Below are 15,104 nucleotides of genomic sequence, written 5' to 3'. Positions count from 1 at the left end.
GTAAAACTAAGGAGGAACTTAAACTTGCCAGAAACACTTTTAGAAAGAGCAATTAGAAGGGGGAGGGGTAAGGGATGTGTGTCACAGATATATCAGGCTTTACTTTTATTCACCCATAGCTACTTTATTCACCCATAGCTCCCTATATGCAACATTGGAAAAAAAATTGGGGGAAGGTAATAGAGAAAAAGAAGTGAGAGATGGGTTTTAAATATTTGCTTAAATCCTCTCTTAGTAGCACACTAATAGAAAACGGTCTTACAATGTTATATAGATGGTATTATACCCCACAATGATTGTTTCATATGTATCAAGCAGGAATGGGATTATGTTGGAGACAATGTAGGATGTCGAGATAAGTAAAATATATGGTGGACGTGTCCTGCTGTGCAAAAATATTGGCAGGATATTAACCTTTTGACACAGCAGGTACTTGGGGTGTCATATCCCCTACGAGCAGAACATTGCTTGTTGCACCACAGACCTATTAGTATAAAAACTGAATACCTTTTCTGGAGATGGGAAGACGGTAGAACTAGAGGACATGAAATGAGATTGAAGGGGGGGCAGACTCAAGAAAAATGTCAGGAAGTATTTTTTCACGGAGAGAGTGGTGGATACTTGGAATGCCCTCCCGCAGGAGGTGGTGGAGATAAAAATGGTAACAGAATTCAAAAATGCGTGGGATAAACATAAAGGAATCCTGTTCAGAAGGAATGGATCCTCAGAAGCTTAGCAGAGATTGGGTGGCAGAGCCAGTGGTGGGAGGCGGGGCTAGTGCTGGGCAGACTTCTACGATCTGAGCCCTGAAAATGGCAGATAAATCAAGTTCAGGTATATATATAAAGTAGCACATATGAGTTTATCTTGTTGGGCAGATTGGATGTACCGTACAGGTCTTTTTCTGCCGTCATCTATGTTACTATGTTACTATTGCTGGGCTATACAATTGTTTACAGCAGCCCACTTGACTTTGGCCGTAGCATGGAAGAGCTCTTCGCTTCTCTCTATATCTGTCTATCTCAAGAAACTAGATTACCTTCACCATATGGCAGAATTGATGGCCATCAAGAATGGACAGTTGAACACTTTTCATAAGATATTGGATAAATATAGGGTATGGCGATTAAGCAAACTTCCTGAGGGAGAACCTGGAGGCTCTGTTGATGGTTAAAGCTTTAACAAGTTGTTGTATATGAGAGGAAGAGGGGAGAATTATGTTGCACTTAGGCGATATCAAGAGGGGGGGGGGTAGGTTTGAGGGATGGCTGATATGCTGAACTATGATGTATGTTTGTTGATTTTCAATAAAACGTTCAATTTAAAAAAAAAAGAAATTGCTGGGGATAATTTGAGTACGGGACACCCCCCCAGAGGTAGTTGTGACCCAGTTGGTGGGAGGAGGGGGTGCTAGTGTAGAGCACAAGTGGCAGGTGCAGGCGGACCTGAGCTGTGCTGGGGATAGACCCTCTGAGTGGCCCTGGGGTAACCCCAGGTGGGTGGCTAGGCGTTTCATGACGGGAAGCAATTGCTTGTCCTGGGATTGGTAGCATGGAATGTTGCCATAATTCGGGTTTCTGCCAGGTGCTTCTGACCTGGCTTGGCCACTGTTGGAAACAGGATACTGGGCTAGATGGACCATTAGTCTGACCCAGTATGGCTACTCTTTTATGTTGACTGGTACAGGGTGGCTAACAAGGATTACCTCAGCTCTTTAGCTCTGTGAAACTCTCTTCCCCAAAACTTATCACAGAAGGAGGAAACTGCAAACAATTCTTTCTCACGGACAGCTTATGATTGTATGCTGTCAGGGTACCAAGTTCAGTGCACGAAGGAATCCATGACAGGATGGTTATGTTGCAGTCAGATTTTGGTTCATATGCCTCAGTTTCATGCAAGCCTTATGGCCAACAGGTATGGACAGTGTATCCTCCTACGTTCTCAACTTGATGAGTCATAAACTTTATATATTGTTGTAGGTTAAGGTCAGATAAAAACAAAATAAAATGGGTCACTTTAGGATGAAGAAAATTACATGAATGTTGAAATTTTCAAGGATCAAGCCGTTTGGATATTTAACTGTGGCATTTGCTAAGTTTTAAAGATAAGAATCCCAAACATCTACAGTTAATGATGGCAGGCAATACAATTGTAAAAGGTGAATAGGGGAAGGGAGACAAACGTTTACCAGAAATACTTTCTGATTGGAAAAGAGGGGTAGCAACCTCTAAAATGGGACTATTACTTGAATGGAGAATCCCTCTCCCTTTTTTAAAAAAATTATTTTATTTATTATGATATTTGCATCCTGCATTATCCCAAACAGAGTTCAGGTTCAATGTGGCTTACAATCCCAATTATAAGCAGGTACTAGAAGGCTCACAGTCTTGGTTTTTTTTACCTGAGGCAATGGAGGGTTAAGTGACTTGCCCAAGGTCACAAGGAGCTGCAGTGGAAATCGAACCCAGGATGCTGGGATCAAAGTCTTCTGCATAGTCCAGAAGGCTCCTGGATTTGAGAAGCTACAGCTGCCACACCATTCTGTTCATCAAATCCACTCTCAAAAGCCAAGAGCTCTATGTCTTGCTCCTCTGTGCCTTCTGGGAGAGGTGCTCAGACTCTGGATTCTTTTGGGAGGAAAGTGTTTCAGAATGATGTGCTAGCCTCCCACATAAGTATTGCCACACTGGGACAGACCAAAGGTCCATCAAGCCCAGCATCCTGTTTCCAACAGTGGTCAATCCAGGTCACAAATACATGGCAAGATCCCGAAAAAGTTCAATACATTTTATACTGCTTATCCCAGAAATAAGCAGTGGATTTTCCCCAAGTCAATTTAATAATGGTCTATGGACTTTTCCTTTAGGAAGCGGTCCAGACCTTTTTAAAACCCCGCTAATCTAACCGCCTTTACCATATTCTGTGGCAACGAATTCCAGAGTTTAATTATTTTTTTTATTTTTTGTTACATTTGTACCCCGCGTTTTCCCACTCATGGCAGGCTCAATGCAGCTAATTACACGTTGAGCGAAGAAATTTTTTCTCTGATTTGTATTAAATTTACTGCTTTGTAGCTTCATCAAATGTCCCCTAGTCCTAGTATTCTTACCAGCTCTTCATGAGCAGGTACTTGAAGTCCTTGGTAAACAGTGTGGCAAAACTTGCAGAAACTCTGCCATCTTTGAAGGCTGCAGATCTTCGCCAATTAGTAGGAAAGCAGCAGGAGTGTTGAAAGTGTATGGTCTGAGCACGTTCAGTGTGGCATCCAGGGCCTCTGCCATGGGTATAGGAATGCACACTCACCTGGCTGCATGCTTCTGACCTAGAACCAGCAATTAAGGAGCAGCTGGCAGACATCCTTTGCCAGGTTGATAACCTTTTTGGCGACAAGGTGGAGGAGGTCACTGAATTCTTTAAAAAAAAAAAAAAGAAATGCTGATATAGGATTTGAGTTAATTTCCTCTTGTCATATCCTTGTAAATGTGTTGTAAGACTTGGAGAGACAAATTTATTTTTTCTTCCTAATCAACTGCGTTTGTTCCTAGATATGAGGAAGATCTAAGTTGGAAATTGTGGTTTGTATGTGGGATTGGTGATATTCTTACTGTACACCGCCTTGAGTGAATTCCTTCAAAAAGGCAGTAAATAAATCCTGATAAATATTAATGCCTTATTATTTGACTGTTTTCTTTTTCCCCTTTAATTGCTATTTCCTCTTCCCCTCTCTTATTATGGTGATCTAAGGAAGGTATTTTTTTGTTACTTATATTTGTTTCATGTACTGATAAAAAAAAATGTTGCTTTATGTGTTTTTTGATCAATAGTTAATTTTGAAATTATAAATAAAACCATGCTGATATTGCTTTCCCAGCCTACTCCGAAAGGTATTCAGGTGCAAGGGAGCCCTCCTACCTCTTGTCCTTCCCGATAGACTAAGCTTTCGCTCCCACCCAAGCCAGCAGAAGGCTCAGAAGTCCCCGTTAGCTTCCCAGTCAAAGCAAGAGGCAAGCTTTTGGCTGGTTCCATGAGAGCATAGCCACAGTAAAAGTGACTATCCCAGGCAACCTACCAGTTAGAGGGAAGCTAAAGTTTTCAAAGAAAGGAGACCCCTTGTAACCTCAAACCAGTAGGTCTTCAAAATAATCCAAATCAATTACACCCTCCTTTGGCAAACACTCCTTCCAAATTGCCCATCAAGAGCATCAGAGTTAAGTTCTCAGCACCAGGAACTGCTTTCTCATGAGCTCTCTTCCCTTTTAAAGACCAATGCGGTCAAGCCTGTTCCACCAAGGGAAAAAGGGAAGAGGTTTTACTCCAAGTACTTCCTGGTCCCCACGAAGGACAGTGTCATGGGACAGGTATACCACCTTTCTGAGGTATGACCAAAGCAGTTTTACGTTTATTGTATACAGGTAATTTCTCTCTCACTAGTGGGTCACAATTTAACTTTTTGTACCTGGGACAATAGAGGGTTAAGTGACTTGCCCAGGGTCACAAGGAGCCACAGTGGGAATTGAACTCAGGTTCTCAGCCCAGTACACTAACCATTAGACAGCTACTGTACAGGAGAGGATATTGTCCCATCCTAGACTTAAGAGCCCTGAACAAGTATTTGACTAAATAAAAATTCAGGATGGTTTCCCTAAGCACCTTACTCCCCATGATAAAGATAAGTATGTAATTATTGCCATGCTGGGACAGACCGAAGGTCCATCAAGCCCAGCATCCTGTTTTAACAGTGGCCAATCCAGGTCACACATACCTGGCAAGAACCCAAAAAAGTACAATACATTTTATGCTGCTTATTCTACAAATACTGTCAAACTAACGTGGCAATCTCCACCACATAAATTGAGAATATCAAAACAAAAAAATGGATGGAGACACTACTCAAGGTAATATCTACTACTGTGGTGTGCAATAATATACTCTTGCCAATTTTTACTCGTGGAGGAGGAGTCTCATATTTTACACAACCAGCTTCACATCACCCTTCACGGTGAATCTTAGCATATCTGTGTATATTTATAATCACCGACTCACCATCCCCCTCCCACTGTTTCTGCACACTACAATAGTTTTCCAACATGCTTATTTAGCTAACAATGGTGGGTGCGCTTTACTTATCTTAATAGGCCGGCTGGGGTAGCAGGGGTAGTCAATGGTCCTCTCAGGAGACAAAGTTAACACATAAACCTCCTAGAGCTTACTAGTAGTGTGAAACTCTCTAAAGGCTTTCAGAGATTGGCTGATGCACCACATTATTCTCATTCAAACAGACAGCCAGGTTACTATGTACTGCGTCATCAGCAGAGAGGTACAGGTTCATACCTGCTGTGTCAGGAGGTACTCAGTCTGTGGGCTTGGACATTAAACACAGGAAGCTACTGTTTATCTGGCCAGGAAATGCAATAGTCTGCAGACAAGACTGAGCCAGGATTATGCAGCCTCATGAGTGTCCCTCAATATGGGCATAGTCTGGAAGATTGTCAAAGAGCAGGGCACTCACTCAGTGAGCCAGGGTAATTCAACCTCACAAGTGGTCCCTCAGTATGGGCATAGCCTGGAAGATCTTTCAAAAGTGGGGCAGTCCCTCAGTGGATCTCTTTGCCACTAATCTGAACAACAAAGTCCCTCAGTTCTGCTCCAGACTGAGATTACAGACTAGCTTTGAGTACCTTATTTTTTTCACTGGGGAAAGTCTCTTCCGAATTTGTATCCTTCCACATCTCTTGTACTTCTTATAGCGAAAACTAAACTTTTCTGAACTCAAATTCTGAATTCAAAAGTGACAGAGGGGCCATGATCCTCATCGCCCCATATTGACCGAGGCAGATGTGGTTCCCTTTACTTCTGGAGCTAGCCTCTAGAGATCCATGGACTGCTTTCTGACCTTCATCACCTAGAATGAAGGATCACTTCTGTATCCCAACCGCCAGACCATGGCTCTCACTACTTGAATGTTGAGAAAGTAGTAGTTGATTCCAACAGCATGACTTGTTTCTCGAGTCCTGCTTGCTTCCATAAAAGATTCCATTAAAAGTTCAAATAATTTCAAGTGGAAGAGGTTTGCCATCTGGTGTGAGGGCAGGGCCCTAGATCCTTTCTCCTGTCCTACACAAAAACTGCTTGAATACCTTCTACACTTGTCAGGTCTCAGGACCAACTCTATTAGGGTTCACCTCCATTGAGACCGAGAGTGCCACCAAGCCTGAGTCTGAGTCAGCCCTGTATGCATAAGTATTTGTGCCTCTATTGCTGCTCAGAGAAACGTTATGAAAGGACATCTGTTTTAGCTGATATTCCTGCTGGAAATTACCAACAAGTTGTTCGTTCTTCACAGGCATCTCAACCCCAGGACTCCACAAGGGGAAAAGTGGGAGACAAAGGGAAGGAACCTGGATACCATCCAAATATTCCCCAAACTTTTTCTTTAGTCTATTCCTTTAATGCTGAGAAGAGACTTAGCTTAATTGTACCAATGCCACTGGTTAGGAGCCCATCTGGCATGTCCAGCCCAAAGCCTGAATGGTATATCGTCACAATCCGCTGGATATTGTATGTATTGAATTTGTATACTTCTATTCCGCCTTTAATGCATGTTACAAAGCAGATTACAATAAAGAAGCGTCAGCATTTAGAAGGAATTTACATAATCTATACATTAAAATCTATAAAAGACACAATTTCTATCCAAAACACATAATTTCTATCCAAAGAGGAAATTACAAACTCTGTTAGAAAACAGTTTTCAAAAGCCTTCCTAAAAAAAAATTCAAATTAATCTGACACAGATTAACTGGTATACTCAGAGCCGGATTAAGCAGTAGGCAAACTATGCATGTGCCTCGGGCTCAAAGGTTTAGGGGGCCTTCTCAGATGTGCTCAGAACTCAGGAGGCTAGGATTGCCAACTGTCTGGATTTTTTGTAAACATTTGTACATAGCCTATCTCAAAGCCAGAAGGATGGCTAAATGTGTGGATATTGTTCAGAGTTTAGCCCATGACAGCTCTCCAGTGCTCCCCCTTTCCAGTTCAGAGGCTGTGATAGAATCCAGGCTCTAGTAGTCATAGGAAGGGAGGGGCTGAGCTGCAGGGGCTGTGAAGGAAGCTGAGCTCTGCACAGGGTCTTTGGAGAGTTCTTGGGGAGGGAGATATTGTTGCAAAAGAGGAGAAAGTGTGAAGAGTATGCTGTCTGCAGAGGAAAAGAACAGGCAGCAAATGCCAGAATTTTACATGATGATGGGCAGACCTGGTGGAAGGTGGGGGCACTGCCTAAATGAGCACATGAGCAGCAGGACAGTAGTAGAAAAGAGGTAGAAAGTGCATGTCATGTACCTGTAAATGTATCTGTGTATCTGGTGAAGATAGTCTCATAGAAATGAAGCTTCCCTTTGAAAATCTGAGCTGGATTGGGGAAGTTCACTGGTACAAATGTACCAGTGCATATACTAAATTAAGGGACGTTTTCAACCCATGGAATTTACCCTGTCAACTATTAAATTACTTTTGCAAGTTCCTTTGAACACTGTTCTAATACTGCCTCCACGCTGCCTATATTCTTTCAGCAGACGCATTAAAAAATTTAAAAAGCTAAAATATTGTATTTGCTTTTCCCATTTGTGAACCTTTTTTGGCAAGTAAAACATTGTAAATTTATATCTTGGACCCATTGCCCTAAATCTCACTCTTTCAGGCAGTCCATCCTTGGAATCTCTGATTTGCATCAGAGGCAATAGAAAGTGAATATGACTTGCCCAGCTTCCCTGATGTTGAGCCCACCTCTGCAGAGCTGCCAAGTTTCCCAGCTTCAGTCCTGTTTTTGAACTTGTATCCCAAGTCAGTGTTCTTTTTTGTAGTCCGATATCAGTTGAAATCAGCACTTTGGGTCCCATAATGTACCAGGATAGGGTTGCAGAAATCCGGGACTGGCTCAGAATTTCCCTCCTAGAACTGGGTAACTTGGCAGCCCTCTTCTGTACCCATTAAGCCTCTCCTTTCAAATCATGTACTTGCATAGTCCCTATGCTCACTCACAAACTATTACTGCTGTCGTACCCACAGCTAGGCTCTGCACTTTTCCCTGCTACTAATGGAGAGGTGAAATGGTGGGGGATGGGGTCCCCTGTTCCGGGCAGAGGGAGCTGCAGCGAACGAGCGAAGTTAGCGAACTCGGAGCAGGCGCGCGCTGCGGCACCCCCCCCCCCCCCAGCGGTGTGCACCCAGGGGGGGGGTCATTCACTGGGGGGGGGGGGGGGCACATCGTCGATCCGCCCCGGGTGCCATCCAGGCTAGGAACGCCACTGTATGTTTCCCTAGGGCCCAATATAGTGTTAATCTGGCCCTGGGTATACTATTCCAAAACCTCTTGCTTTAGAAATCAATAGAACATCTAGTAAGTTTACAATTAACCTTAATTTCTTGCTTCTTGAACAAGATCTACTGCTTGAAATAATCAAAAGCTGACTAATTTTACCTGAGTTCAGCCCAAATAAGCTCTTAAAAACCAAACAGGCAAGTTTAAAATAAATTTGACTTTCAATCTTTAACCAATGTAATTCATTTAATATTGGGGTAACTGCAGAGTATTTCCCCCAAAAGCAGTCGAGCTGCAGTGTTTTGAAGCCTCTTTCTGTGCTTCAAAGTAAGAGAACAATACAAAGAATTACAATAATCTGAATGAGGAAGTAAAACCACCTGTGCAATAATTCTAAAATTAGTAGGACTTAAAGTCTAATAGATCTAAATCGATGTAATGCACAGAAAAATCTTTTGACTAAAACATTTATCTGATGTTAAATTGGAGTCTAAATTAATTCCCCTTGATTTGTCTTCAAATTTAAGGGTGACTGTATTAGCTATTGAGGCTTGTTGTTAATCACCAAACCATAAGTGTAGTTTTTTTGAGTATTCAGTTTCAAAAAATTAGCTTTTGCCCAGTCTACCACAGCAACAGTCAAACATACACTCTGTATAGTATCTTCTAAAGTATTTAAGCCTGGATAGAGTATAAAAATACCATCTGTGTAGCTCAAGGTCTAGATATTTCCCAAGAGAACTTAGAAAAACATGAAACAATTGTGGTGATAGGCGCGACCAACTAGAAGATCGTTGTCTGTTCTTAACAACTGTGTATGTTCTATATTTTAAGAAGCCTGAGCCCACAATCCAATCTCACTCAATCTGTACAACAATAATTCATGATCTACAGCATCAAATGCTGCAGATATATCAAATTGTAGAAGTATAATATTTTCCCTGTAGCTAAATACTACTTCAGTGACTAACGTAATCAGCTTAGTCTCTGTACTGTGCAATGAACAAAACCCATGTTGTGAGCAATGCAAGTATGAAGATGCAGATAAGTCTGAAAATTGTATATGCACAGTAAATTTGAGAACCTTCGCCATCCACGGGATGCTTGCTACTGGACTTAAATTATGGAGATATACTGAGCATTTTACAAAAAAAAATAGAAGCGAGAAACTAAAGTAAACAAAATATTTTTTCCTCCTCACCCCTAGTACAAATGCGAGCAACTGTCCACTTTCTGTGACTCTAGTGTCAATGAATTGGCTCTCTTTGCACTCAGTGCTTGTTGCCAGTATTTTCAAAAGCCTCTCAACACAGTTTTTGTTTATTTATTTAGGATTTATTTACCACCTTGTGTTTGTATAGCTGTTGTTTAACTTCGTTTTCATCTTCACTAATGTTTTCTCATCCTTGTATTATCGTATTGAAATCTGTACTTGAACAGAGTTGGCTCAGAAATTCTTTCCCCACAGATGACAGTGATAGTAGTCTTAATCCAAGAGAGAGAGTCTGCATAGCCAGTTTACAGATTTTGATTGTGTTTTTTTTATACGTCAGTATTTACTATGATACTAGGTATTTTACTTGCTTTCATTCCCTTTTCAGCTGATCCCCTGGTTGGAAGTATTGCCACTCAATATATGACCAACAGAGCAGAGCATGACAGAATGGCCAGACAGTGGACCAAGAGATACGCTACATAAATGGGATTCTCTAATACTATTGTGGTTTCTGTTTTTGTCTGTGATAGAGAGCTGCTTGTGAATTTGAAGGGGTTGGGGAGGTGGGAGCTGGTAAAGAGTAGGGTATTTCTATAACAGATTTTATTTAGTCTTTTATTTGCTGAAATTTTGTTGTTGTAACTTAAGGTATCTTGCTACACTAAACATAATTGATAGTAGCATATTCAAACACAGACATTGGTTCTACAGTATTAGCTCAAATGATACAGTGAAGACTGTAAATTCTTGGGTTTTCTTTTATTTTATGATTGTTATTTGCAGTATGTAAAAGATAAAAAGTTAATTTTGTACAAATACATAAGATAATTTGGCATTTTATGTATAGTCTTTCCAGGGCATCACAATTATTATGTTTTTGTAAAAAAAAAAAAAGGGGGGGGGATAGATTTCCCTTTGAAGAGAGTATTATTTATAACAATAATACATTTTTCAATTCTGTCATCCAAGTAATATAGAGAAGTGGATACCTGGCATTGTGTGGGAGGCAAGAATTAGTAACATTTTATTTTAGAACCCACACAGCTTTCTTACGAAGATTAAAGGTTTTAATTGAACTTTCTGGGCACCTGTAGTAAAATACCTTAAGTCGTTTAACTGTAAAGGCGTGAATAGGAGTCACTCAGTGGACTGGGTCTGTGTTGTGGGCTGCTTAAGTCTGCATTTGTTACTGTGCTAATAAAAAAACAAAAAAACAAAAAGTAAAACAAAAACTACTAGAGCCTTGTAACTTGCTTTGCTAGTTTGCTAAGAGCTTTTGTAACATTTCCCTTTTTTGTTCCTGTGGATTTTCAATGAAAGTAACTGGCAGCTGTGACAGTGAAGTTTCCTTATAACTGCTTTGCTGATACTTTAAGCTTTCCTCAGTCTTAGTCTGTCAGTGTTATAGAAGGGCTGTCTTACTAATTAGATTTGGATAAATTTCTACGTAATGCATTTTTACACACAAAATGCTAATTAACCAATATGACCTTTCCTGTTCCCAAATAAATGGTCAATATCAACCTCATAAAATGGTTGAATCAAGTTGACAGGGTTCCTCACATAATGACTCTCTACACAGCTTTAAAGGCACTGGGGAAAATGTAATCACAAAATATGCTGTGTATGCATTTTTATTGAATATTCATGCTAGGAGTTCTTAGGTATCTAAAAGGACACTAATATCGTAATAAATCTAGAATATGTTTTTAGATAACAGTTCTAGTCTAGTTTTTAAGGCGGATTGGGAGATTAAGTATAATTTATGAATGAAGAATACAAGGTATTTATGGAAGCCTTTTACAAGCAAGCAATAGAATGAACCATTTGTCTAGTGGACATCTCATTTTGTGCTCTGTTGTGCCGGGTGTGAATAGCAATTTGTTGAAAAAGTTGTTGAATTAACTTCTAAAGTAGCTGTTTTGCTTGACTATAACTATCAGAGTGCCTTCTGCTGTTATTGACCACTGTGAAAGCAGCTGACCATGATATAGGTCACACGTGTGATTTGGCCAGAGGTAGTCTGCTGCATCACACATTCTAACTCTAAAGCAGGGCTTAACAACATTGGAAGCGTGCTCTCCATGGAGGACACAATTTACAAAGGCCTTCTGTACCTTCAGCAATTATTTTTAAGGGATGGGTGTTGGGGGGGGGGGGAGGGTTGTGTGTGTGTATATATATATATATATATATATATATATATATATATATGTATGTGTGTTCCATCCTCCAATGGAGGAAGGTTGGGTTGGGGTAGAGAGAAGTGTGCCAATGGAAGACTGTATGTGTGTTTGGGATGTTTGTATGCATGTTGCTCCTGCTGTTCTTTCTGTCCCATTTTCAAAGTGTGCATGGGCAAATAGTTTGCACTTGTAAATTTTCTACCCAGGGAGTTTTATGTTCATATTTTCCCACCAGCCAGAAATTTTATGCATGCAAACTAAATGGGCATGTAAACATGTAAAAAGGACAGATACCATCCTCAGGCAGGTAAGCATTTCTACAATACTTTGCTGTTATGAATTTCTAAAAATTACTAAGAAAAAGTATGTAATGGTACCTGAGTTTGTTCATATTAAAGATTCTGTGTGCTGGTTACTGAACACAATCGTGAAGGATATGGCTCCCTACACATCACTCCTTGTTGCCATCATTTATACACTCACTTTGAGTTTCTTTATATCTGTTCTGTTTTACTTTGTTTTCAACATTCACCAGTGTTTTATCTTTGTACAAATATATTGTTTCAATGTCGTCTGTGCTCTGTAAAGCTGACTCAGGGTGATATTGTTATTTTGAAGCAGTTGGCATGAAAGAAAAAGGGGGTAATAATAGTCTAAAGCTTATTTTAGATAGTTCCCTATCAAGTTAAAAGTATCAGCTCGCGTCCTGATTTATGGACTCTTGCATCCTTGTACTCTTGGTTTATAGAAGCACCACCTTCTGGTGATCTGCAGCAAGACAAATGGCTTCCCATCAAAATCCAGCACAAAATCCCATCTGTTTGCATATAGATGTAGATTTTTTTATTGTCACTACAAGCACATAAAATCTGCTTAAAGTAATTGTGTATTCTCTCAGGATAAGGAGGAGTGACACAGACAAGACCATCTGTGAAATAGTGATGTCATCAACATGGACCTCATTAACCTAATGCATACTACAGTTGTCTTAATATGTAGGATTCAAAAGGGAACCTAATTGACCTACAAATTTGTTTTCTGGTACAACAGATTTTTTTTTTGTTTTGTTTTTGGAATAAGCATTCCTTAAATAGTATATATACTGAAATGCACAGTTGTGTAGAAAAACATGACCATAAATATTTTTCAATAGCTTTCCAACCTGTTTATTTTTCTGTGTTTGCATTCTATGATTCTGTGCATTTCAAGTTTCTTTATTAATTTTCAGTAAAGATGTGTTTGTACAATGTGCTAACCATATTACTACCAGTTTTATATATTTGCCTGATCTGTGTGTGTCTGCCTTGTGTCTCTGGTTGTGCAGTTGTGATGCTAAAAAATATTTTACTTCAGGTTTAGGTCCACTTAGCTCACTTATTTTACTCAGAGGTCTGTGGGTTCTGTAGCATGCCATTGTATTGTTTAATCTGCCTTACGTGATAAAACAGGTGATTAATGTAGAATTTCATGCAAGAATAAGATGCCCATGTTTTGTTTTGGATTTATTCTTCCTATAAATTACACACACCCTGTGAATGACCCAATTGCATAGTTGAATAAAGTATCTTTTGCCTGGTTGAAGAAAGTGTTCTTAGGCGTACTTCTCAATATTTTTCTAAGAGCCAGCAGGGTGTCTGTGATATTGCTTATGCCATTATTTTGATGTCTTAATTGGTGCTGTGGAAGTGTGTATGTTTGTTTCCTGAGTGTTTTATATCATTCCAAATTGTTTTGAACAGCTAAGCTGAAAATAAAACATTTTTAAAACATTTTTACAGTGTCCAATATTTTTTCTGCTTTTTGAAAAGCGAAACAAAGTACCCAAGAGAGAATAATAATTATTACTTTATAGGGATACATTGAACTTGAGTCAAATAAGGTAAATGTATTTAACTGGTGAACTAAAATTAGATTCTCCATGGACAAGCCGGATTGCATGTCCTCACAGATGAGTGACATTAAACGAGAAAAAGGTCTCTTGATATAGAAAAGGTTCTGTAAGCTTTTGAAGCGCCCCTACCATACGTTTGCAAGTTCCTGCTTTACAATGTCATGCAGAACTACTACCTATCTTGTTTTTTTCCATGGGGCAGATCTTCTTTTTCCTTCAAATTCACTAAGAATTTTTTGGTCATCTATATGTTTTCTTTAATTTTAATTTGCTTGCCAAGTTTCCCTTTTTTTTTTTTTTTTTTTTTTTTTTGGAGTTTGGGGATCCTAGCCAGGTCATGTTGCCAAAATTTGAGTCATTTGTACAAGCAGCTATATTTTTTTGGCAGAAGGAAGGCCCCCAATGATTTAAAAAAACAAGAGGGTGCAGCAAGACCATATCTGGTACAGATGCCCATTACAAGTGTTTACAGTATTTTGAGCCCAATTACAAATCTACTTAACCTCATTTGTGCTTACAGATAGGAATTCAGTGTCATGAACAACGATGTGAGAAACTGTTCAGCACCTCTAAGTCCAATCGATTGACATTTACCATGAAGGCATTCTTCTTGAAGATTTCAGGAGCTTGTATTGCTGTCCAGAATGTATGAATCGCCCTCGGCGTTCATAGAAGCCATTGGGAATGAACATCAACAGATTCCCTTCTGACGAAGAGGATAGATTTGTCCTCTTCTTTTAAGACACTAGGACCCCCGATATAGAACAGAGGCTTAGAATCATCAACATCAGACCCTGTTGGAAAGTGGTGTTGAAAATACCAAAGTACTGGCAGTTGCAGTACCTTTGAACTGACCATGAACAGAGCTCTACTTAACATTCAGTGGGGGGTTGCACCAGCCTCTGAGGATTTAAGACCAACCCACAGATACTTTTTAAATGGAAGGAGTGTGGAAAGCACATGGTCAGGCTTCTGCAGTGAATATTGGGACCCACAGACTCTCATTCCTGCAAGTTTCAGACCTTCATTAGGATGTGCAAGAAAACCTCATTGGAGATTAACTGAAAGAGGCAACTTAATATCCCTCTTCAGGGCCAGCCCAAGGTTACCTGCTGTTCTAGGTGAACTTTCAGCCAGGTCTTCTCTGCTGTTCACCCTCCACCCCTCTCCCCAAATAGCTCAATACACTACTGCTATACTCCCTTATACTCTAGCATCTCCCCACACCACCCCTATTCAGCATCTCCCCTCCTGTTCCATGTCCAGCATTGCCTCCCTCTGCTGCTACTGCCCTGCCTGTTCCCCAGCCCAAGTAGCAAGTAGACACAGTGCCGGCACAGGGTCTTTAAGCACAGACTTGTACTCAAGCATTACTGTGTCCCACTCTCTCCCTCCAACACTTCCATGTGTTAGCATTTCCCTTCCACCCTACCATTGCTACTTCTCCTGTTTGCCATTGCAAGTAGATGCAACACTAGCACAGGGCCTATAACA

At 40.2% G+C, this 15,104-nt stretch overlaps 1 protein-coding gene across 3 annotated transcripts in view; it reads left to right on the top strand.

Moving 5' to 3' along the window:
• The window catches only part of LOC115472456 (ubiquitin-conjugating enzyme E2 E1-like), a 172,095-nt gene extending 161,034 nt beyond the window's left edge, over window positions 1–11,061 (top strand). For all 3 annotated transcript variants that reach the window (XM_030206752.1, XM_030206748.1, XM_030206757.1), the window contains exon 6: window positions 9,919–11,061. In XM_030206752.1, coding sequence (XP_030062612.1) covers window positions 9,919–10,016 — 98 coding nt within the window. In that variant the 3' untranslated portion in view covers window positions 10,017–11,061. The remainder of the gene's footprint in view (window positions 1–9,918) is intronic.
• The last annotated feature ends 4,043 nt before the right edge of the window (window positions 11,062–15,104 follow it).

This window comes from Microcaecilia unicolor, chromosome 1 (genome assembly GCF_901765095.1).
Source record: "Microcaecilia unicolor chromosome 1, aMicUni1.1, whole genome shotgun sequence".
Classification (NCBI taxonomy): domain Eukaryota; kingdom Metazoa; phylum Chordata; class Amphibia; order Gymnophiona; family Siphonopidae; genus Microcaecilia; species Microcaecilia unicolor.
This window is presented reverse-complemented; position numbering and strand designations above follow the sequence as displayed.